This window comes from Bombus bifarius, unplaced genomic scaffold (genome assembly GCF_011952205.1).
Source record: "Bombus bifarius isolate JDL3187 unplaced genomic scaffold, Bbif_JDL3187 scf7180000009471, whole genome shotgun sequence".
NCBI classification, from domain to species: Eukaryota; Metazoa; Arthropoda; class Insecta; order Hymenoptera; family Apidae; genus Bombus; species Bombus bifarius.
The window spans coordinates 208489-234837 of NW_022885141.1; the positions used below are offsets into that span (position 1 = coordinate 208489).

Genomic DNA, 26349 nt, shown 5'->3' on the forward strand with positions numbered 1-26349 from the left:
ATATGCTAAACGGCATATAATGAAAGGACAAGTAAGGACGACATTTTATCATATCACTGATCACCGTATAAGGAATCATATAATAAAATATACGGAAGAAGAAGCATTTAGAGTATTGGGACTAAGGGGGAGCTAGATGCAACAAATATAGATGCATTTATTGCTCTGCTATATGCCCGCGGTGCGTATTAGGCAAAGAATTTAGATGTTTCATATTTGTGGAATGAAATTTGGGGGCCTGTATTTTTTCGAAAACAATGAGCAAGAATGACTTTGCTGAAATGATGAGATTTATACGATTTGACAAGAAGGGCGAATGAAGCCAATAAATTTGCAATGGTATCTATAGTATGGTGACCCATTTATAGAGAATTCACAAAGTAGTTATAAACCTGGTGCATACGTTACCTTTGTATAAAGACTGTGGCAAAAAGACCACGTAATAATACTATCAATAAGTTCAGATTCATTACTACAATATCTTGTCAAATAAAAAATGTAAATGTTACAAAATTGCGAAAATGAGTTTAAGATGCGGGAAATATGTATGCGGCAAATGTACATTCGATAATAAGATAATTTGTACAAAATGCAGCGAGGTTGAAGAAGATATATCTCTACATAAATAAAAGTGTAATTTTATTTAAGTCTAGAATTGAAATTAAACAAAAGCAAATTTGGACGAAATTTTCTGAAAGTTCATCATTTTATATACATTGAGTTATAAATTAACCATTATCAAAACTAAATCATAAAAACTGTTATATCTTTAATCACCGGTCATTTTGACCCGATAAGGTAGGAAGAGATGTACACGAAGTGTCGGTAGATTTAGTGTGAAAGGTACTATCAATCAATCTTGATGTGTATTTGAATAAATGAAATTTCATATGAAAGTGATTGCTTCATTAACCGTACAGTTTCATCATGTTCGAAGAGATATTTTGACACAGCATCTAAATAATTGACAAGTATATTCATGAAGAAAGTGATAAATAAAATAAGGAAAATGTATTTTATCACGATGAACGATATTTTACTTGAACTTAGTAATATAATTGGGTAATACATATCTCCCCATTATTATTTCATGGCATCTTTTATACATATGTAATCAATGTTACATTAGTATACTTCATTTCATCTGCGCATATTTCACTTTATTTTACTAAATACAAAGGATCTTATCATTTACAATGTTACACGACTAAAATATATCTTGCATGGTTGACGTAGTTACCGCTGAGGATATTTTGTACTTTCATAAACACGAAAGATGTGGGAAATGAATTAGTTAACCGTCTCCTTAACGCATACCACTATCCAGTTTTAGTAGTAGGGCGGGCTTAATAATAATATAAGAATCTAGAGGAGCGACACATCGATACAGTACTGTGGAAGACGTGTAGGTATTTACTATCGTGAAGTGTACTTTTGATCGATCTTTGATAAACAATACGCAGTGGATATATTATCAGGTAACAGACGATTCCTTGTTATTTCGTATTGAATTGTGTCTTTCATTAATATCATTATTATCAATTTTATTATTATAAATATGATATATATCAAAAATATCATTCAGGTCTTTAATTATTACAATAGTTTAAATGAAGTTTTTGAATACTCAAATATTTTGTATTTTACATTTTACGCAGTGAAATCGTTCACTATTTTGATTTTTCAATAATTTACAACCAGTCAATAGACGTAATCGGAACATTCGCCTTTACGAGATAGTTGCCCGAGATATGGGATAATTTTTGTCAAAAATTGAGTTTAGGAACGGATTTTCGTAAGTTATTGTTAGGACCTGCTTGGACTCTCGCGTTTATGAAAATTGAGAATACGCTGCGCGGTAACAACATTAACCATGCGAGGTATTTTAGGCGTTTTACATTTTAACTGGTAAGATCCCTTGTTTTTAATAAATAAACTGAAATGTAAGCAAATGAACTGAAGTATACATACATAAAATTGATAACATTTAAAAGAAACGATGAAATGGTAGTAGAGAGAGCACATAATTACGCAACTATTTTATTACATTTAAGCAAAATACCCTACATGGTGATAAAATATATTTCTCTTGTTATATTAATCACATTCTTTATGATTATACTTTTTAATTATTGAGATGCTGCGTCAAAATATCTCTTCGAATATCAATCTAACATCGTTTCATAGGTATTTGTGAGTTAAAAGGGCTTTATGTTCAGTATTTTTAGAAAATTGTTGTTAGTTGATTATATTAATTTTCTTCACTTTTATACTATATATAAATGTGCGTGTACAATACTCAACGTATGAAATCTTTGTAACACTATTGTTTGTGCTATAAAAAGCTCGGTATTGTAAAGATCAAGTCGAAAACAAATAATGCAACGTAACATACATAAGCATGATGATATAAATTTTTTTACATATATTATACATGAAAATTATAATCATTCATGCAAGGCGAAATAATTGTTGAATTGCGTATATTTCTTTAGAAGGTAATATATATGAAAAGATCTCAACTGTAACCAATATGGTATATTATTTAACACATTTATCCACTTACTGTTTGTCGGGAATGGCAATTTATGGCAACCATTGGAACTGCAAGTGTTAAGATCTTGAAACATGGATACAATCAATCGAGAAACAAATGAAAATGGGACAAACGAAGGACTGAATAAGACGAATTCGCTCGAGGAATTCTACGCCGGTTGTGGGATCCTTGTGACTGGAGCAACCGGTTTCGTTGGAAAAGGTCTCCTCGAAAAACTGATCCGCATGTGTCCACGCATCGCTGCCATTTTTATACTAATTCGTCCAAAAACTAACGAAACGATAGAACAACGATTTAAGAAGCTCATAGATGATCCCGTTCGTAAATATATATTTGTTCCTTTCAATATTTAAGGCTGTCAGGAGCCAAATTGATTAACTTTCTTTTCTAGAATTGAGTTGGTAATTTTTCGTCTTCAGATTTACGATGCTATCAAAGCAAAACACCCGTCAGCTTTGAACAAGGTTTATCCTGTGAAAGGTGACGCAAGTCTGCCGAACTTAGGTCTTTCGCGAGAAGATAGAAATCTGTTGTTAGAGAAAGTAAACATAGTGTTTCACGCCGCGGCCACTGTGAGATTCAACGAACCGTTACAAGTGGCTATTAATGTGAATACGAAAGGTACTGCTCGTGTTATCGAACTTTGGAACGAACTGAGGCATCCAATTAGCTTCGTCCATGTCAGCACAGCTTTTAGCAATGCGAATCTACATGAGATTGGGGAAAAAGTTTACACGTAAGAATAAGTTATACGCAAACGTTGTTCCATGATTTATGAATATTATATTCATAATTATAGCGTGAAGAATATGTTCACTTATTATCAACTTTGCAGTACGAGCTTGAAACCTTCAGAGGTGATGGATATGTGCGACCAATTCGACAAAAATTCGATAAACCTAATGGAAAAAGAGATTTTAAAAACTTATCCAAACACATACGCATTCAGTAAGAATTTAGCAGAGCAGATTCTAGCAAGCAAGTGCAAAGATCTGCCAGTTGCGATAGTTCGGCCAAGCATAATTGGCGCCTCTTTGGAAGAACCATGTCCTGGTTGGATAGAGAATATTTCTGCATTAACAAGTATTTTTATAGATATTTTCCGATAGTAATTTTTTAATACTCTTTACATTTCCTAAAATTGGAGTTATTCGATTTGTTTGTGAGAGGATAAATGAGAGGCTGTCCATTAGATCATCATTATTAAAGTTCAAATTTGTTGTTGCTCACAATTACGGGAATTTTTACCAATCTATTTAGCGGTACATTTCTGGTAATCAAAAATCACAAATAATTTCTAAGCCTACTTAATGTTACCAGGTACCTTTGTGCTAATTGGCAGAGGATGTGCAACAGCGATACGAGGTATGAGAGAGGCCAGATTGGATCTAGTGCCTGTCGATTTCGTAGTCGACATGATGATATGTACAGCATGGCATGTCACGCTACATCGTGATCATGAAGTTAAAGTATACAACTGCACGAGTAACGCATGCCCTTTTAAGTAATATTTCTTACAAATATTTTTCAACTAATGTTATTCGATTGCTAGAGTATTCCAAAAGTTTCAGATAATTTAAGTAACGTGGACAATAGAAGAGCAAACAAACAGAGAAGATCTCAATATGTCATTAGTTTAGAAAAATAGCGAAACAATATAATATTTATGTCATTTCCATAATATTTCCCGAGATACTCGTATGATAATAAACTTTGCTTTAAGTATAATTCTATTAATTAATAATAATGTAAGTGTTTCAATTGACAAGGTGGGGTCAGATGATAGATGCTATAGTAAAATGTAGCATAGAAATGCCACTGAACGATACACTATGGTACCCAGGTTGTTCAGTTGTAGCTAATAGGTATATTTATTACGTTCTGTGTGTAATTCCGCGTATTTTGCCTGCGGTCGTCATAGATATCTTTTTAAGACTTCGAGGTAGTAAACCAATGTGAGTGTTCCATCGATTGTCAAACAAAAAGCCAATCGTTCTGGGATAATCTCTGACTTCATCTATAATAATAATTAAAAATGATATTTCAGAATGATGAAACTTCTGAAAAATTGCAATAAGCTGTTCACATCGGTAAAATATTTCACCATGCACGAATGGACTTTTCAAAGGGATAACTGTTCCGACCTGGCGAGGAAGGTGAAAATGTTCAACGACAGCGATATGGTCAAACTAGATTTACGGGCTATGAATTGGGAGAAGTATGTTGCAATTTACCAGATGGGAGTTAGGAAATTTATTCTGAAACAAGACTTTAAGTCAACAGCCCGACAACAATTATCAAAGTGCGTATAAAAGTATCTTCGTATAAAAATATAAGAATTAATATGAATACATATATTTTCGGTTATTTCAGGTTGTACTGGATACATCAGATCTCCAAAATGTCCGGTATAACGATCTTACTATGGATAATATACCGTATCGTGTACTGACCATTTGAACCTTATTTTTTTTTTGTTTAAACCAAAGAAATACTGATTCAATTTTATGAAGAAGGGATTCAACATGCTTTTCATTTGGTTTTTCACTCGTTTCCTTTCTAAATAAATCCATTTATAATACTGCTTGATTTTTTTATAAAATTTTAATGAGAATGCAGTTATTTATACGCACATGATTTCAGTGCTGTAAGCAATTCATCTGCTTACTGAATATGAACATTTTTGTATTACAAGGACAACATTATAATGACAAAATTCTCTATCATTCTTCACCAAACAAAAGTTACGAGATAGTTATTGGTTGAAAATAATAATTTACTATTGAAAAGTCTACTGAGCAATAAACAATGCTGGTAGTAAATAAATGTTTTAAAATATAATAGTGTTGAGGTATAAAGAGGATTCGGAAATACATATAATTTACTGTATTTCACACACAATGGCTATGCATATGTTGGGTTTACATTAGAATTAGAGTTAGGGGCGTCAAACGAATCTTCGTTCGGATTACACGTTGTCGTTATGCAATAGAGAAAACATTGACTAGTGCAGATACGATTATTATAGAATTGGACAAGTAACCGTGGTAATTAGATACTCGAGAAACTAACGACAATGATCCTAGATTCAATAACGAATCCGCGGTCAACGGGATGATAGATGAACATGCTCACAATATCTAAGTCGGACTCTTTGTTGGAATATCCACCGAGCGTACAGATACTAAGTAGCTCGCTTATACGACCTCACGAGAGAATGACTTTCCGTCGCGATGATGCTGCGGAGGAAAACTATGATGGGGTGTGTCTAAGGACACGAGTTCATCGGATTCGTCGAGGATAGCCTTCGTTCAGAAGGCGAGGGAAATTGGCGTTGATGCTAATTGGTCAATCTCCATATTGGTGGTTAGAAAAAGATGCTAGCCGGCCTCGAGGGAAAGTTGCTAGTGGGAGACGCCGTTTGTTGAAAAGTAGGTCTCTCCTATCTTCCCGTAGCTGGGACAAAGACTGTTTGTTTGAAAGACTTTAGTCAACTAAATCTTAAGATTTATAACGGGCCCTCAGGCTAGCTGTTCATGTACTGCGGAGACGCATCGACATCTGGCAATCATCTTACTCGAAGAATAGGGTCTGCGTGTGGCGAGCCACGGGACAGAAACCGTTGGAATGTTTATTGCCGCGTGCCGCTAGAAATATTTCTTTTAAGGAGAGCTATACAATTACTCCATGCCTTTGTTAGACAAAGCGTTCATCCCGTGAACGCGGCTACGTTCGGCGACTGGCTGTCGCCTCGAGCCCAAGCTCATTATCACAGCTCTCGAACAATTACAATCGGATTGAATAACTACAATTGTTTAATTACAGCTATAGTAGATTCTAGATTACAATGTTGCGGGATGATCCAAAATTCCAAAGGCTCCAGTGTTTTTTCATCTTCGACATACGTAACGAGAATTTACGACTCCCGTTGGCGTGCTTCCTCGCGATCGCGTCTCTCCGCGAGTGGTCGAAACAAATGGTCCTTCGAGTCGGATGCGTGTCAGTGAAAAGGTGCACTTACCGGTGACCACACAGTGCCACGTAAATACATCATAATCAGCAGCGGAAGCGTTATAACTGTAACGAAGTCAGTGACGTCAGGTGCGTCACCTTCGAAGAGGCATAACCCGTAGGTCGAGGAACGCAACCATGCAACCTCCCGCTGCAGCTAGACAATTGTCAACATAGCAAGTTCCAACAACTTCAATCTCACTTCATGCGTGTCGCCTTCGGGAAGGATCACCTTCCTTGCGAAGCGCACGTCAACGAAACTCCGCTGCGCAGTCATAAGCGACATCTTACAGCCGAAACAACTTCTGTCTCAACAATGCAAGTGTCACTTTTGGGAAGGAACACCTTCCGTGCCAAACAAATAGTCAACCTCTTGCCGCACATTAACGACCAACAACCGATAGTCGGACCGACGTCCGCACCGCGACTGCATGGTAATCTCATTCAAATTATCAAAACCCCTCATGGCTTCCAATCAGGAAGAGCGCGTAAGACAGTTGTTACGGAAACGAGAAGGATTCAGAAAAGAATTAGAAGCTCTTCGCATATTGCTCAATAATTATGAGAAAGGGACATCCACACATGCTATCCAACGTAATTTAAGCGACGTGGAGGTAGAATTTACAGCGTTCAAAGAAGGTTGATGTGAATTAGACGATAGGGATGAAGGTCAAACACAGCAGGACTGTGTTGACTTACAACAGATGTTTTATACTATTACCGGACACGCGTCTGCGATCATTAGTAATGCAAACAAGCAATCAGAGCCGATAATTCGAAGCCTTACTACGAACTTATCGAACATTTCATTGCTGGATTCCGTCGATTTACCGAGAATTCGACTACCTACCTTTTCGGGAGCCTACGAAGATTGGCCAGGTTTCGCAGATCAATTTCGCTCCACAGTTCACGATAACCCTCATATTGATGACTGCAAACGACTATTGTATCTCCGTTCTTGTTTAACGCATGGAGCAGCTCTCGCTACATCATCGCTAAGTAATGTGGCAATTAATTACTCAGCCGCGTGGGAAATACTGGAACAAAGATACACGAGACCAGCTAAAATCGTAGAGAAACATTTGCAGGAGATAATTGACACGACCTCCTTATCATGGACAGCACATCGAGATTTGCAGTCCTATACAACCAAACTAGAGTCACATTACAAGGCCTTGGAAGCTCTCGGCCAACCGACCGCCGATGCCTTGTTGTTATATCTATGTACCTCTAAATTAGACCGGGATACCGATTTAATATGGAAGGACAAGACAAAATCCACGCCATTCCCTACGTTCAAAGACTTTCTGAAGGTTTTGAGAACGATCGCTATCAGGTCATCGAACCGGCAAGTACGACACGCCAAACACGTGGGGATGCATTTGTCACGTCCCAATTGCCGTCGCTCTGTCCAATTTGCCGTGGACCACACAAAATTTGGAGCTGCAATACCTTCAGGACGAAAACCATCGAAGAAAGTGTTATAGCCGCCCAAGAAATATCAGCGTGTGCTAACTGCCTGACGACAGGATACACGCTTCAACGTTGTAACGCCGGATCCTGCCGCATATGCGAGCGACGCCACCACACGCTTTTACATAGATCCGACGCTCGAATTAAGGATCGGATTATCTTTGGCAACCGAACACCCCCGACAACACCTCCAAGCACAAGGCCCCGATGTGCGCCTGCCAAAAACGCGATTCGGATGGATCATCGGGGAGAGCCCAATTTCTCCATTAACCGCAAGGGTCTTTCATACCTCTACGACGGATCTAGAAACAGACCTCACCCGCTTTTGCGAACTCGACGAGGGGCCACGGATAAAGTACATATCAGAAGCGGATCAACGATAACAATGGCGATGAAACGACTCGCTTCTCTCCATTACCAATTCCAGTCCTTGACAAGACTGTTCGACGGATACGAACAGTCCGGCAAACAAAGCAAAAACCTCCTAAGGTCATATCGAAAACAAGTCGCCGACATTCGGATACAGTTTAACCTTGTCAATAAAAGGTTACTTGAGCTCTCGTTAAACCTGGACAAACGATTGTCAACGCTCACCACAACCAAGCCTTCCTCAATGGAAGTTTCCAAGACCATGGCGAATTCATAACCACCGGAATGCAGCAGCAGCACGTCTATCAGTTTCCAGGGAAGTAATAATAATTTAAATGGCAACAACGTTCATCTGTCTGATCTTTGGCGGAATATGAACTCCTTTCTGGATATTTTCGATCCGGTGCATTCTTTACATAATATCCACACGTTTATCACTGTCAAATCTAAAATATTGAAAAAAACTTGAAGGGGCCATCGGGAACTCTCTGCTTTCCCACTATATTTGCGTTCCATCTGGTCAACGACGTCCACACCAAACTTTGTTTTATTATAAAAAGCAATGGTTTCTGGAACATGCAATTGTCTTCTACTAGTATACCTGTATGTTTGGTGCTGAGAAGGAGGACTTATACGTTAGGTTTACTTCTATACACAGTAAGCGTGCAGTTTTCTGATTTATATAAATTTGAGGAAAACAAAGTCATCTTGTCCTTTTTTCCCTTAAGTGCCGAGTTTTATCTTTTCCCATATAAGGGAAACCATTCAAAATATATTTTGTTTGGGCGTCAAACTGCTAACCAAAACTTAATGCCAAATTTATGAGGCTTATTCGGTATAGCTGACACGAGCGAGTATGGCAACTCAGGAGCAGGCACATGGATGGCAACGGCGCATGCAGCACACAGCAGCAAGATGAACGAGATATGTGATAACGAAATAATGTGGCTATTAGATAGCGGTTGTACCGATCACATAATTAACGATGTAAATTATTTTGATAAATTTATCGACCTTAAAGAACCGGTAAATATATATTTGGCCGATAATAGATCGATAAAGGCAGCAAAAGTAGGAGATGTTATAAGCTATTTTGAAGCATTTGGAAAGCGAAATAAAAATAAAGTTTTTTATATGAAAGAAATGATCGCAAACTTGATTAGTTAACGGATAATAATAATATGGTTATTTCAAAAGGAAATATTGCAAAAATAATAGATGAGAACAATAAACTTACAGCTGTAGCGGTCAAAGAGAATGGAACATATAAAATGAAAAGTATATTGAAAGGGAAGGAGCACTTAGTAAACAGGCAAAAGGTTAAAAATATTGAGATGCGATAATGGAAGAGAATACTTAAACAATCGAATTTATAAATTTGCTAGGGATAAAGGTATCATAATAAATAATTGTCCAACCTACGTACATGAATTGAACGGGACGGTGGAAAGGTATAATACGACAGTAATATGACGCGTTGCTTGTTAACGGAAGCGAAAGTACATAAAAAGTACTGGCCGGAAATAGCATACTTGAAAAATCGAATACTACCAAACACTGTAGAGAGAAAGACACCTTTTGAAATATTCTTCGCGAGAAAACCATGCGTTGAAAATCTATGTCTATATGGAAGTAAGGTTTTTGTAAGAAGGCCAGAACAAAAAAGAGTTTCTAAATGGGATAAGAAGGCACATATGGGAATTCTGTTAAGATATAGTGAAGTAGATTACAGAGTCCTATTAGATGGAAAAATAACAGTAGCTAGACATGCAGACGTCATAGAAACAGACACAAAATGTATCGGTTTTGAGGAGAATTCATTCGATGCAAATAGCGATGATAATAAAGATAATTATTTATTGGACAGCATGAATAAGGAAGACTTAGAAAGCAGAGAAGATGAAAATGATAGTAGTTCTGAAAGCTTAAAGATCCCTAAGAGATCTACACGTAATAAGGGAACTCCAATAAGGTATCCAGAAAAGGAAAACAGTAGTGAGATTCACGCAAATTATTGTAGAGCAGATATCTCTTGTACATTTGAGGAGGCGATTTGTTGTGAAAATAGTGAAGATTGGAAACAGGCTATGGATAAAGAAATAGAATGTCTCTATAAGAATAAAACTTGGAAATTGGTAGAAAGGGTAAAAGGCAAAGACGTATTAGATGTAAAATGGGTTCACACGAGAAAATCAGATGACAGGTATAAGACTAGATTAGTGGCAAGAGGATTTCAACAAAGAAACGTAGTCGATGACATATATTTTCCAGTAGCGAGTAATCAGACCTTTAAGATATTGCTATCATATTGTTGTCAAAATGGATTAATCATTGAGCAAATGGAGGTAGAAACTGCCTTTTTAAATGGTGAAGTAAGCTCGAAGGTATATGTAAATCAACCAAAGGGATATGCAGACGGAACGAATAGAGTTTGTAAATTATCGAAAGCGCTTTATGGGTTAAAAGAAAGTCCGAGGGATTGGTATGAGTGTTTTGATAGGTATGTTGTTACGACCGTTCGCGGAGAGACGCGGTCGCGAGGAAAACGCGTCAGCGAGAGGCGTAAATTCTCGCTACGATTCGGTGAATCGACGCCGCGAAGTAGTCGTTCCCCTATTTCAGTTAAGATAACAGAGGTGGTTAAATGAATATGACACAGTAGAGTAAGTTATATTTCGCCGTTTATTCCAACAACTTATAACGAAGGCAGTTACGCTGGTGCGTATGTACGAGATGAGTGAGTGACTGATCTGTGGGTGTGTTTACCCGGTTAAAGGATGTTGACCGTTCGAAGGATGTAAAATCAGTACCGTCTTGGGAGACGATGCTGTCTCGGAGGAAAGCTAAGGATGGGTGTGTCTAGCGCACGGGACCATCGGATTTGTTGGTGCCGATGTTATTTAGGAGAGTGAGAGAATAGGCTTCGTTTTTAATTGGTTAAACGAAGGGTCTTAACCGCCCTCGAGAGAAAGTGGTTAGTGGGAGGAAAGTTGCAGCGTACGTGAGAAAAACTAACTTTCCCTTTTCAAGCCGTGGTAGACAATAGTCTCTAGAAATTCTTCGGAAACAGACGTTTGTTTGGTTTGAAGGACCTTTTCTAGGAAATCTATGAGATTTATGGAAGGTACTTGAAACTATGGAGGATACGCTGCGAGTATCCGAAGACATCTGGTTGCCATATTGCCTGCGGTGTGTGGCCTCGGCTAGGTAGAGTGTTACGCGACATAACATATGTGATGAGATTAGGTTTTAAGAAGAATAACATATGATAAACCTGCATCGGGCTTTCGTTGGAAATAATTGTTCATCTATTGAGATATTTTCATATAGCTTGTAACAAGCTTGGCTATTACTTATAAATCTGTTCCATATTTCGGATACCAGCGCAAATTTATCTGTTTGTAATCTTTCGAAGACTTTCAATGATCCCGCTTCATATGCGCCGCGGGCATATAGAATTCCTGGAAAACTACGCAACTCAGCAACTGTGATTGCCCAGTCTTTTTTCAAAACTCGATGCGCCTCGGTTTCAGTGCAATCTTTTATGTGTTCCATTATGTGTTTGTCAATTATCAATTCGAAAGCACTAGTAACACAACCCGACATAATACTTCTCTTAGCACAGCCAGTAGGCCCTGCGATATCCTTGAATATCATACGAACGGGCGTCCTACCCCTGGATCTGCCTGCTTTCAGTTTTATCCACTGTGTCAATTGCAATTTCAATTTCACCTATTACATTTTGGAATGTGCTTGGAATGTTCTTTTATCCTCGGACTCAGAACTAGAAAGAATACGCATCCTTTTCTTGTTACCACACTCTTTCAAGAAGTGTTCCTCTTCACTATCCGAAGATCCTTCTATTTTTCCACTTTCAATGTATTCAGAACTTGCACTGACAGCTTCGCTTTGGCCTAATTCATACTAATGTAATATCGTAAGGTAGTTCGAATTAGAAATCAGTTGAAAATAGAAAAACCGTGTACGTCGTCTTTCTGTGGTTCGTTTACATTTAAGAGTGCCTACGTGACTAAAGGCACGTAGTTGGTAGTTCTTACATAGGTATGAGGGAAACAATAGACAACGTTAGAAGAAGGACGGTTTCGCTATCCAAGGCGAATCGAAAACTGTGCGTGTTGCGAGAATCAGAGCTAATTGAGTCGTCGAAGAGTAGAGTCGTTAGAGGTAATCGAGTCGTCGAAGAGTAGAGTGAGAATTGATAGAGTTGTTAGAGAAAGAGAGTGTGTGTGTTAGATTCGTTGTGACGAGGGTGGTAAAATAACTGTAAAGTTGTTTGATAGAGATACGAGTATTGCATTTAGTTTCCGTTAAATAAATATCGTTTTCTGTCCGATTTATATTTGTATATTCAATTTAATATTAATAAATTGTAAGTAATCGGGAAAAACTTTCTATCTTTATTTTCCGATATTACACTAATCTTCTTCGGAGGTATCCTCAAAACAATCTTCATTGATGTTGACAATTTTGTTCAATATCTTATTATAACCCTTGGATTTACTCTTGATTGCTAGAAAAGGTCAAGATTGGTCAAAATAAGAAAATACTGTGCCCAAATTCAATTATCCTATTGTAAATACTTACAATAAGCGGAGACAATAATGGAAAATGTCTACAACAACTGAAACTTTTGCACACTGTCTTTGAAAAACGGATTATTTATGAAATCAGCTAGCCCGTCAATTTGACGAATTTCGTAGAGATAGATATACTACATAGATTTCAAAGATTAGAAAGCCTAGGAAAAAATAATTGTGTGTATAAATTCTTTAGATGAAATGATTAATTTACGATGCAAAATGGTTAAAATTAATGGTTTTTGGGATATGTCGTTTCGAAGTTTGAAGGATTTCAAATTGGCGGGTCCCGTAAACTTAGTGTTAAATTTCACCAAAATCGATTTATGAATAATTACAGAATATCATTGTATTGCAGAAAGCAGTAAACTTTTTCAATTTGTTTGCGTAAGCAACACCATACGTCATTCTTCATTTTATATGAATGGATAGATATTGATACTTATGCCGATATAGTTACAAGTAAAGGATAAATTATTTCGTTCTTAACTCATTTATGTCTTCGTCTTCCTCATTAATATCTAAACGTTAGTAGTAAAACAAGTTAGCATGCATATTTATATCATTGATTTGCAGATTACATTGCAATTTACATTTATGACGTGGAAGTTTAGTAGTATTGTATGTAGAAATCTGAGAAATATCTAAGTTTGTGTAACAGTGGAATTAAATTCCAATTAAGTAAATACATATATTTAAGAAGATATCCTGCAATCGCACAAACGTCAAATCAAACAAGACGCAAACATTTTTTAATTTATTTGGATAAGTAAACAATGCCGTAAACATGGTGGAATTTCGACTGCTTCTTTATGGTTCTCCAAGAGAATAACAAATTTCTGTTTAGACATGGCAATTGATCCAAGTGAGCGCTATGTGAGCACTGTGTTGAATATATAGAGCGGGACATTTAAATTGTGTAGGAACTCGAACTGACCATCGTAATATAGACCACGTGTGAACCAGAAACGGGGAGAGTGGACTAGGACAGACAATGTGATCAGAGTGTGTACAGAGTGTTATGTCGCCTAAGACATCTGCACTCCAGCCCTCGCGACCGGACAGCCAACGGTCTGTGGATCGTCATTCCGACCCTCAATAAACCTAAGGACCCACCATAGCTTTTCACTCTTCATTGCGTTGTATCAACATGTGTCTTCAGTCAATCCGTTTGTCCTGGAGGATTTCTTAGGCCTAGAAGTATTTTCGGCGCACATCTGTTTTTTGGAGAGGTCCTTGGGTTTATTAGGCGCTCTTAAAAACACGGAGAAAGCGGGTACGCACCTATTGCGAAAACCCGAATAGCTGTTTAATAAAACAGGCTGGTTTTTCCCATGAACAAGGTCACCTACGAACCACGATGGTAGGACGTTTCCTACTCATCCCTTCAAGCATCAGCGTGGGTCATAACCAATCGACATCGCGGACCGTTACCTTCACTTTTCCTAACGAAAAGTGTGAACAACGAATCCGCGTTCTTCATTCAAAAGGGTACGCCCATACCGAATTTTCTTCAATATTAACATAAGAGCAACAAGTCAGTCTAACTCACATCATCTATCTAAGTCGGTTCTCGGGATTACCGAACATTCACTTCCTCTATTAAGTATCCTCTAGTGCTACGTCCACTAACATACTAAATTCAACTATAAGAGCCTTTCTCTATTGTGCATATTTATCGTATCTTCGTGCGACAAATTGTCATCTACGATTTATACCTACTCAACAATGTACTTCATAAGTGTTGGAAATAAAAACCGTATAACCCTGTGAATCACAGTGTTATACTAACTTAACTACCCGTATTATCTTAACGGAAATCAGGGGATCGATCAACTCGTGGTGTCGATTCTTATAATCGTAACGGGAATTTACGACTCCCGTTGACGTATTTCCTCGCGATTGCGTCTCCCTGCGATTGGTCGTAACATTTGGTCCTTCGAGCCGGATTCAGTGGCAAGTGAAAAGTGTTGACAGTGACAACCACTACAATACAGTGCCATGTGAATCCAACATAAACAGCAGCAGAAGCGTAACCACTCCAGCGAAGTCAGGAACACCAGAGACCGTCAGTTTTGAAGAGGCATAACCAGATGGTTGAAGAACGCAACCACGCAGCCTCAAGCCAACAACTAGAGGGTCAACTTCCGCAAGGACACGTCTTACACGTCAAACGAGACGCATACGGCGACGAGTAACATTTAAACTCACAACTACAAGGTACGCTCGTTTATTGTATTGTCTTTGCAATCCGCTATATCAATGGATAACACAGACAAAATTACCTTCTTGCATCGGAGACGAGGCTTTCAAATCGGCCGATCTACTACTTCATCGAAACGACTCGATGAATATGAAGAATCCAGCAAAACGAATAAGGCGTCTTTACAGGCCTACACGACACTGCTCAACGACACGTGGAAACGATACAGACTATTATAAGAAGAATTAGAAGATCTAGGCGAGGAGGAAGACGCGCGCGTTTCCGAAATAACAAACACATATTACGATGTGTGCGTAGTACGAATCATATCATGGATGATGCACCAGCATCGTCGTAGAAATCGTCCAGCTGCGATTCGTCTAATGTCGCCGAGCCGACATCAATTAAATTACCAGAAATTCATTTACCTGCTTTCGACGGTACCATCGAGAATTTTTTTTTTTTTTTAGTTATTTATATTCCCAATTTGTCCGATGTGGACATTTAGTAGAATTTATTGGCTGTTTGATTATCATGTGGGTGGCTACCCCCAGCGGGGTACCATCTTCGTGATTGTTAGATTATATCCTTTGTGAGATCTGTTGGGTGTTTCCTGTTTAGTCTTCTTTCTATGCTTCATGTGTTGATCGTTTCCGCTGCCAGCCGGTTCGGGTGCGTTGCTATTCTTTCTCTGTACCTTCTTGCACGCTAATCTCCTCCTTGACCGTTGGTATTCCCAGGTCTTTCCGAATGTCCTCGTTTCTAACGTACCATGGGGCTTTTACTACTGTTCTAGGAATTTTAGCTTGCATTGTCTCTATTTTGCTTATATGGCTCATTGGTGCCTTTCCCTATAGTGGTATTCCGTACGTCCAGATTGGTTTTATGATCATTTTGTATATTTTTAATTTATTTTCTATACTTAGTTTGGATTTTCTACTTGTCAGCCAATGCATTTGTCTCCTTGCCGTCTGTATTTTGTCTGTTATTGATTTGATATACTGTTTCCATGTGAGTCGTGTATCTAAGTAGAGTCCTAGGTATTTGACTTGCCTTGTTCGTATTATGTGTGTGCCGTTTAGTACAATGTTTCGTGGTTTCTGTTTTCACAGTGTGAATGTAATGTGTTTGCATTTATCGGGGTTTGCTTTAATTTGTTTAACCTGTAGGCACTTTTCTATTTTTGTGATATGTTCTTGTAGTAATGTGACTGTTGTTACAGGGTTAGTGTGCCTGCCTAGTACCGCTGAGTCGTCCGCGAATGTCAGTATTTTGCTATTGGTAGTTGTTGGTATGTTAGCCGTGTATAGTGTGTATAGAATTGGTCCTAAGACGCTTCCTTGCGGAACCCCTGCCTTGATGTCTCTAACTTCAGAGTATGTGTCTCTGATTTTTACTACGAAGGTTCTGCTGCTTAACTAAGATTTTATTAAATGGTATATCTGCTCCGGGAATTGTTTCCTGATTGTTTATAGAAGGCTTTCGTGGTTTATTTTGTCGAATGCTTTCTCTATGTCCATAAAGAGGGCTGTACACTATTGCTTGTTTTCTAGTGCTAGTATTATTTCGTTGACCAGTCTGTGCATTTACTCTATAGTGGAGTGTTTCTTTCTGAATCCGAATTGGCGATCCGGTATTAATTTTTCCTTCTCTATTATTGGTTTTATGCGGCCGTAAATTACTTTCTCTAGTATTTTAGAGAACACAGGAAGTAATGAAATTGGTCTGCATGATTCTGTTTCATGTGGGTCTTTGCCTAGTTTAGGTAACGTTATGATCTGTGCAAGTTTCCAAATTTTAGGAAAGTATTGTATTCTTACTATTGCGTTAACTATTATTGTGATTTGTCTTATCGCTTTTGGCGTAACGTTTTTCAAGATTTTGCCATTGATTAGGTCGATTCCTGGTGCTTTATTATTTCTTGTTTTCTCGATTATGTTTCTAATTTTGTTGTGCTGTTGTTTTAGGTATGGTGTAATGTTTGTCAGTTGATGTACTAGTGGTTAGCGTATCCTCGTCCGTATGACAATTGAGGTTGCTGTTATTAATATTATGTGGTGTAAATGTGTTGCTTAGGTGGTTGAAAAATTCTTCAGCTTGCTCTTCGTTGCTTCTTGCTCATGTGTTATCTGCTCTTCTGATTGCTGGGTCAATTTTTATTGTCTTCCTTATTTCTTTTGTGACTCTCGATAGGGAGTAGTTGTAGTTCTCGTGTGCAGATAGTGACTCGATGAACTTTGTAAACTCGTCATTGTTATGCTCTTTTATATTCTTTTTTATTTCCTTTGCAAGTTTGTTTAGGTGTGTTTTGTTTTCTTTTGTTCTATGTTTTTGCATTTTGCTTTCGCTTTTCGTTTTTCTCTAATTTTTTCGAGGATGTCTGGCGGAATTATTTTTGTTTGTCTATTGGTTGATTCAGGTATAGTTGTTGTCCATACTGCTTCTTGAATAGTTTCTGTAAATGTTGTTACTGCTTGATCGATGTTTTCAGATGTTTTCAATGGGATGTTGCAGTTGAGTTTGCTCTCAATTATTTCTTTAAATGTTTGCCATTTGGTGGTTTTATTGCATAGCGTCTCTGAATAGCTGTAAAGTATTGGTTTGTTTCTGTATGTAATTATTATGGGTGTATGGTCGGAGGAAAGCTCGAGACTGGGTGCTACGTTGAGTTTATTTGCGTTTAGTCCCTTTGTAACTGCAAAATCAAGTAGGTCAGGTATTTTGCTCAGGTCTGTCGGCCAGTATGTTGGTCTACCCGTAGATAATATATTGAGGTTATTTTTTCTAATGTAGTTTTACCCTTTTCTACCCTCTACTTCTACTTTCGACAAAGTTCTACCTCGTGGTGTAGTAATTCTTGATCCCCATAGTGTGTGCTTTGCATTGTAGTTTCCATCTGTGATATACTTGTCACCTAAGTGTTGAAAATACTCTTCCTATATTTGTGTTGTCATTTTGTGTCGCCGTGGTATGTATACTGCTGACAACTGGAAGTGGTTGCTGCTAGTTTGTACTGTAACGGTGGTTGCTTGGGTATATTCCTTTCTTACTTGGCTGTGTAAGTGATGTTTAATGTCGTTTTTTATTACTACTGCGTTCCCTCCGTGTGCTTTTCCTGAGGGATGCTTGGTATCATATATGGTGTAGTACGGTATTTTTATATAACTTTTTATAGTGAATTGTGTTTCTGAAACGAGTAGTATATCGATATTATTGTTATAAATGAATGTTTTAGTTTCTAGGGCCCCTTGTTGTAGGCCGTTAGAGTTCCAGGCTATTATTTTAAGCATGTCCATTTTTATTTCTTATTTTTTGCTCAGCATATTTGTAAGTAGTTGTAGCATAACTGTAATTTATTCCGTTTGCTGTCTGAGGACTGCCTTTTGTTCGCTTATCATTTTTGTAAGTACTTCGGTGTTATTGATTGATTGTTTTAGTAGTTTTTTGATTTCTGTAGCGTCTTCGTTGTTGTTGCTTTGACTCTGATTATTCATGGGCGTTGCGTGTCTAATGTTTTGGGTTGCTTGCGCGTAACTTCGGTTTCCTTGGGGATCTGTGTTACTGTTTATAGCTTTTTGTTCATTTTGTGCTTTTAATGTTGCTTCATTTTCCGTTATACTTTGTTGTGGTTGGTAGTTATCGACTGATCTATTGCGAAGTGGTGGACACAGTTTACGTTGTAGTTGTTTCCTGATTTCACATCCTTTATAGCTGGTTTCCATTACAGTTGCAACATTTAACTTCGTTTATCTTCCCTATGTAAGGACATTGTGTTGTTAGGTTGTTTTTAGCACATTTAACACATTGCGGGCTTCTGTTACAATAATTTTTAGTGTGTTCGTATTGTTGACACCGCGTGAATTGTGGTATATCTTTTTTATGGCTTGGTGGATCCACTGTTACTATCGTATTTAGAATTTGTTTGATTTCGTAGATTTCCTTGTTGTTGGTGCTAGGTTTCAGCTCTATTATGAATAAGGATAGTGCTTGCTTCGTATCGTATCTTGTCATGTTGTTTATTGCTCTTGTTTGGTGGCCAATTTTTGCTAATTCGTCACTTAGTTTTTTTGTGTTAGTTTTTGGAAGTAGTCCTCTCATAACTACTTTGTAGCTCCTTTCCGTTTTGAGCTGGTACGTGTGGTATATAGCATTTTTTCCTTTAATTCTTTTATCACTTTCCTATAACTTTCTGGCGTGTTTGTTTGTATTTGTACTTGTTCTATTTTTGTTTGTTTTATTATGTATTGTAGTTTTCCTTCCCAAATATATCGTTTAGTCGATCAATAAGCGGGTCTATTATCTCGGCCGCGACAAATATTGGCGGTGGTTTTGTAGTGTGCGTTGATTTAGTTGTATTTTTGATTGCTGAGTCGTCGTCTATTTCTTCCGTAAGTGAGCTGAAGGAGTTTCTTAGTGGTAATTCTTGCAGCCATCGCTGCTTTTCTATATCTGAATTTCCTGCTATTTTTCGTTTTTTGTTATAACTCGCCACCTTCCAGCTTTCATCCCGTTGGGTTATTTCTTTATTGGTTTCCATTATCAACTTCGTTTGTAACTGAGCATTCCTGTTCTTGGTTTATTGGTTGGCTTGGTTTTGATATGTTTGTTGTTTTATTTATGTAGTATTGCTCGTCTTTGTTAATTATTTTTATTGGTGAGATGTGCTTTTTCATTTTAGATTTGCTTATAGTCTTCTTAGTAGAAGACACGGGTTTCCACCATTTAACTATGGGCGTTGCCGTTCGTAACTTTCTCTTCCCCACTTGCCGCACTTTTTCTGAAGCACTGTTTTTCTGAAGTTCTGCTCGGCCAGAACTGGACAATTCTACCATCGAGAATTGGCATTCATTTTACAACTCCTTCTCGTTCACTATAGATCGAAGTGAACGACTTACACCCGTACAAAAATTTCATTATCTCCGATCGTCCTTGACCGGAAAGGCCGCGTGAAGCATCCAATCGTTAGACATTATAGAGATAAATTATTCAATCGCGATTGATTTGCTTAGAGAAAAATTTGACTGTCACCGTCAAGTATGTATGCGCCACTGGGACCTAATTTTTGACTATACGAAAATAACCAAGGAGACACCCGAGGCCGTAGATGATTTTCTCGAGACGGTCAAAGTAAATCTTCAAGTTTTAGAGAAACTAGGTGAACCAGTATCATCAAATATTGTTCTGATTAAATTATTCATATCGAAGCTACCCTCCGCCACCATTCGCAAGTGGCAACGCACTTTACCTGACAAAAACTGCGGTCATACACGCACTTGGTAGACTTTCTTAAAACACACACGAACGGCGATAGGACAAACTCAACATCAACCGCGATAAAAACACGAACATATAGTGGCCGATCATTGAGCGATCAATAGTCGAGCGACCGATCATCCAACGGACGATCATCACCTAGTTCACCATCCCCTCGTTCGTCACATCGTTCGAGACGAGCATCCACGTCTCCCCGAACGTCTCCCCGAACGTCTCCCCGAACGTCTCCCCGAACGTCTCCCCGAACGTCTCCTCGAACGTCTCCCCGAACGTCTCCCCGAACGTCTCCTCGAACGTCACCGAAACGCGAATCTCGCTTATCGCGAACAAATGTAGCCGGATCAAACATATCGTCCAGTCCTAAACGACAAGGAAAGCAATGACCACATCAGACGTCTTTGCTAGGAACCGAATCATAGAAAACGGACTCACTAACCTCGCTTCCTTCTGAATCACTACATCGCGATTTGTTAGTCACAGCGCAGGCCAACATCTTAAATAATAAAATTCAACCATTCCGTTGTAGAGCTCAGCTAGACACCGGCTCTAGCATGAACTCTACCAACGGAAGTGTTCGGTCCAAATCGGAACCCTCAACACGTTATCGACGACCTCGAAACGCTATATCACGGCCACGATCACCTCCATTGACGGCACATACGAACGCACCTTGACGTTCCTAATCATATCAACGATACCGACTTGGGTCCCAGATCAACCCGTAGATCGCTCAACGATACAAATACCTAGGAATCTCCAACTAGCCGATCCAAGATTTCATAGACCTGCTCCGATCGAAATCTTATTGAGCGCCGGACCAACGCTAGCATCACTCTGCATCGGTCAACTTGATATCAGTCAATCAAACGGGCCCGATTTGGGTCTACAAAAAATGCGATTCGGATGGGTCATCGGCGGGAGCCCAACCTCGCAATCGTCAACACACACATTTCACGCCTCCACGACGGTTTTACAGGCAAACCCCGCCCGTTTTCGAGAAATCGACGAAGGTGCGCCCACTTCACACATTTCGGAGGCGGAACGACAATGCGAGAAACACTTCCGGAATCACGTCCAACGCACCAACGAAGGGCGATACATTGTCGCTCTCCCATTTAACGAAACAACTCCCTCGCTTGGATCCTCTAAAGCTATGGCGATGAAGCGACTCGCATCTCTCTGCCGTCGATTCCAATGTGATAAACAATTCGAAGCCGATTATCACGCCGTAATGTACAAGTTTATATTAACCCTGTTAATCCAGTGTTAAACTCATTTGAACCACCTCTGTTATCTTAATCGAAACAGGGAAACGACTAATTCGCGGCGTCAATTAGCAGAATCGTAGCGAGAATTTACGCCTCTCGCTGACGCGTTTTCCTCGCGACCATGTCTCTCCGCGAACGGTCGTAACAACGTGTTAATAAAGGAGGAAAGATAAAATCGTAGCTTTCATGGTTTAATGAAAAAGATGGAGTAGTACTAAAAGAGTAAGAGAAAGAAGTGATTAATCCGAGAAAGTAAAGATACAGAAAGAAAGTGAGAGAAAAAGCAGTTTGAAAGCAAGTTGAAACTGTTCAGAAAAATAAGAGGCGATAAACAGAAACGGCAGATCGGTACCATAATATGAGAAAAATTAATAAGATAAGGAATGGTAAAACGGTGCCACCTACCGGCTGAAAAGAGAACATAATCGGATGATAACTACTGTAAGTGAGACAGACAAATAGCTAGACACAACATAGGCAAGATAAGAAAAGATAATGTACCTGTTGCACCTTTGTGGCCCGATGTGACTGTCATACTGACTTGGAAATTTGACACATCATTTTAGCATCCTGTAATTATAAACGACGTTCATTCGATAAAGTATTTATTAAAGAAGTATCAATGGGAGCCAAAAGCATTCATGTGTATGTGCATGCTTGTTTTTAGTTAGTGGGAACGTTTACTTCGACAAAGCTCTCGCCCCTCCATGTTTGTGTCGGACACGTGAATTTCTCATAAATATTTTGTTTGGCTTCATTGGACGAAAATAGCGTAATCGCAGACAAATGCGAGTTACGTGTTCGTTACATTAGATACAGTTTTAGTTACAGTTAGTTACCGAGTTCTACTCTACAAAAAGATCGAGACACAGCTGTTAGGGGGGAGCTCCAGCTGCTCAACCCTTTTCTCGACATCGAAGTGATATTGCGAGTCGGGGGTCGACTCAGCCACTCGCCGATGCTATTCCATCAGAAACATCCAATCATCCTGTCAAAATCATAAGTCGCAACTCTCATTATCGTAATCGAATCAATTCTCTATTTTCGGCCACTGACTCCAATTTCCACCAATCCCAATGACCTCCTTGTCCGTACTCCTAGCCACTTTCTTATTGACGATTCATTAACGAACTTTCGGGAGCGAGATTTCAGGAACGTTTCATCTAACCGTCTATCCAGCTGGCAACGCTTACAATAATTCAAGCAGCACATTTGGAGCTAGTGGCATCAGGAGTATCGAAACGAGCTGACCAGTTGAAGGAAATGGAGCAAGGGCAGTAACGGCATACAGGAAGGTACGATCGTCATCATCAGGGAAGATCACGTACCATCAATGTAGTGGTCCTTGGGCCGAGTCATCAAGGTCCATCCAGACTCCAACGCCATTATCCGGTCGGCCACTGTTCAGACGACAACGAGCATTTGGATCGAGACGTCAAACGGCTAGTCCTACTACCGACCCAACCCGATCCAGCGGAATCCGGACAACCACCAATCGAGAGGGATTTGGGTGGGAGATCCAAGTAATTCTACATTCACAGAAGATTTGATCTGTACCCTCTCCACTGGGGTTGACGTTACGTCCCGTTACCCTTTACATAAACCAGAATCCATCCCTCGGTCAAGACAGCCACCAGCTGTATAAATATAATTAGTCGAACCGCAATAATCCGAAGGAACGGCCATAAAATTAAGCATTTTTACTTTACCATCAAGGGCTTTGATTGCTGTAAAGCATCTTTCAAATCGCGAAGTACATTGGGATTATTGTTCAATCCGGTAAAAAATGGGAAAGGCGGATTTTTCTCGTGTTCAATGTTTGTTATGTTCCTCGCGTTAGTGGGGCGACCAGCACCCATCACTAGTTCCGTATAAATACCGCCTTCACAGAATATAACTTCACTTGCGATCATCTCTTCGAACAGTATACATTTCAACTTGTTAGTCATCTTTTCACCTTATATTCTTCGAGGAAACGGTGTGGGAATAAAATGTATATTTAAGCTGGTACCTCCTTTCAACCACCTCTACTATTTTAATCGAAATCGACTATATGATAAAACTTTCAACTTTGAAAATAAATATCTCCATGTCGGTAATGCTAGTCTTTTTAAGAATTTAATTATATACCAAATAATATACTAAATACTGTATCTTCAAGATTTCACAGGAATCGTGAGAAATCAACTAATGTAGTTATTAGAATTGATTCTTTTATCATGACAAATTGAAGTATTATTGCGCTGCGCAGACAACGATATACGTTATATTGGTAAATAATTTACAACCACATAGAATAATAAATGAGACAATTTGGCAAATGAGAAATATTGACATGGATGATAATTGATTAAACTGTAACATCGTTTCCTGCGCAAAAATAACCGCTCTAATTCCTCTACTGGTGCTTCGTCAATCGTCGCATTTGATTTTCTACCAAATTATCTCTAAACGGGTATATTAATATACGAAATATATCCAAATCACTCGCGTTAGAACTAAATAAAACATTTTTAAATAACAAACAATACAGTAAATAAAGGAAAGAAGTTCAACTATGTCTACGATTATCTTCAACTTTATGTTTCTACAATTCTTCTAACGTTTCTCCTTGGATGTTGAAATGATTTTGTCTTTCCAGAACTATTCTACCCTCTTACCAAATTCCTAAAGTCGTTAAATTATGTTACTTATCAAGATAATAGTGGAGAGTTCATTCACAATGAAGAATTTACGATATTCTTCACCAACGCTTCCGCTTTTTTTGTATGATTTTCTCGAAATTACTCAGGAACAGTCACGATATCTCAGGAGGTTCTTTTAACACATTGTGTAGAGCGAGACACATGCTTAGCAAGATATAGGTGCATATATTATAATTATACTCACATAAAGTGTTCTTAAATATTACTATATATTTTATACACCTATTTATTATTATTGAGATATGCATAATTTTGTGTGCTAGACTTTTTTTCATTTTTTTTTTTTTTTTTTTTTACGTGGAGAAATCCTCATGGACACTCCGCTGCTGCAGAACGCGTAGCAGCAGTGTAGTGTCGAACTCCTACCGACTAAAACTCCACGATGACCATACTACGCGTGCGACGGGGGTGCTCCAGGAACCTCAGTGAATTAACTTCCGTTGCGCTCTCTTCCCGCGTCCTCTTGTTCAAGCCGGTCCTAGTATCTTCCGTCTATTGAGCTGGCGTTAGGGGGGTCCTTGCCCCTAGCGCTGCGCTCCTTCAGGCGTGGTCCGTTGCCGCGGCGTTAGGGCAGCTCTAGGTCGCCTGACTGCCATCCTTCTCCATCGTCTTATCCTGCAAGGGTGGGAGTTTTTCTTCCTCTCCCTTTCCGCCCGCTCCTTCGCGAGCATGATTCGCTCGCTGCGGCCCTTTCAGCATCGCCTCTATGATCGCTGGGGGGGTCAGTGTTCCTCCTGTGGCGTGCCGCAGGGAGTGTCGGGGCAGCTCCCACGCCGGGCAGAGCTCCAGGGTGTGCTGCGCCGTGTCCCTGTCCTCTCCGCAGTGGTGGCAGATGTCTGTCGTCTCCCGTCCAATTCTCTTCAGGAACTCGCCAAACACACCGTATCCGGTGAGCATCTGGATCATTCTGAATGTGAGTGGGAGGCCGTGGCGGCTTCTCCATGTCTCCCTGTTTGGGAGGATCGCCTCCGCGCCTCGATGTTCACGTCCCTCGTTGATCAGCTGGGATCGCCACCGGTCCCACGTGTCCTCCTTAGCGGTTCCTATGCCATTCGGAGCCGCCTGCTCGGTCGGATCTTCTCCCGGATGCCATACTCTGCGGTTGGTGTATCTCTTTTTGAGCGCTAGCGCCCGGAGCTCCCACGGGGGGGGGGAGGGGGCTAGGGCAGTCGCCGATGCGGGGGACACCGTCCGGTATCCCCTAATGATTCTGATGGCGATTACCCTGTGTAGCCTCCTCAGGAGCAGGATGCTGCGGCGGCTCGCCATCAGGTCGTCCGCCCATACCGGGGCTCCGTACGTCACTCGGGACAGAATGACGCCCTCGTAAATTCGGCGCACTGCGTCTCCCGCCCCGCCGATGTTCGGTAGCAGGCCGCGTAGGGCATTAGCGGCCACCGACACTTTCGGAATCAGGCAGTCGAAGTGTGGCTCGAACGTCCACTGGCTGTCAATGACGAGACCCAGATATGTCATTTGCGATCCCACCTGGACGGCTTCGCCTGCCATGTTTATGCATAGGCCGGGCGGTGGGGTCCTTCGCCGCTTCTTGTCGAAGAACCAGATGGCCTCTGACTTCGCAGGGGAGACCCTCAGGCCCAGTCCGCGCACGACACGGATTGCGCAGGCCGTTGCGATTTCGCCGATGCGCAGTGTCTCGTGCCAGCCACGATCCCCGACCAGGACCAGGGTGTCGTCCGCGTAGCACACCATGGCCGAGCCTGGGGGCAGCGGGCATCGCTCGCATGTTCCACAGTTCCACATGTTCCACAGTATCGGTCCCAGCACCGAGCCCTGCGAGACTCCGCGTTCGACAGGTCGCCTTTCCTCTCCCTCCTTGCTGCTGTAGCAAATCCACCTGTCGTCGAGGTAGGCCCGGATCAGCCGGACG

At 39.9% G+C, this 26349-nt stretch overlaps 1 protein-coding gene and 1 pseudogene across 1 annotated transcript; one reads left to right on the top strand and one right to left on the bottom strand.

The window, feature by feature from the left end:
- Positions 1-2625: 2625 nt before the first annotated feature.
- Positions 2626-5019, top strand: LOC117215241 (fatty acyl-CoA reductase 1-like). Its single transcript, XM_033461636.1, has 7 exons — positions 2626-2874; positions 2977-3293; positions 3393-3640; positions 3878-4061; positions 4327-4512; positions 4605-4859; positions 4931-5019. Exons 1-7 carry the CDS (start codon positions 2629-2631, stop codon positions 5007-5009), a joined length of 1515 nt encoding a protein of 504 aa, XP_033317527.1. The 5' UTR covers positions 2626-2628; the 3' UTR covers positions 5010-5019.
- Positions 5020-11659: 6640 nt separating this feature from the next.
- LOC117215245 lies at positions 11660-12945 on the bottom strand (annotated as a pseudogene).
- Between the last annotated feature and the right edge of the window lie 13404 nt (positions 12946-26349).

What these genes read in the sequence shown, in the direction of transcription:
- LOC117215241 (XM_033461636.1), top strand. Translation starts at nt 2,629, where the DNA reads ATGGATACAATCAATCGAGAAACAAATGAAAATGGGACAAACGAAGGA. An exon ending in AGTAACGCATGCCCTTTTAA is followed by an intron (nt 4,062 to 4,326) that starts GTAATATTTCTT and finishes TCAATTGACAAG; the next exon opens with GTGGGGTCAGATGATAGATG. An exon ending in GCCCGACAACAATTATCAAA is followed by an intron (nt 4,860 to 4,930) that starts GTGCGTATAAAA and finishes CGGTTATTTCAG; the next exon opens with GTTGTACTGGATACATCAGA.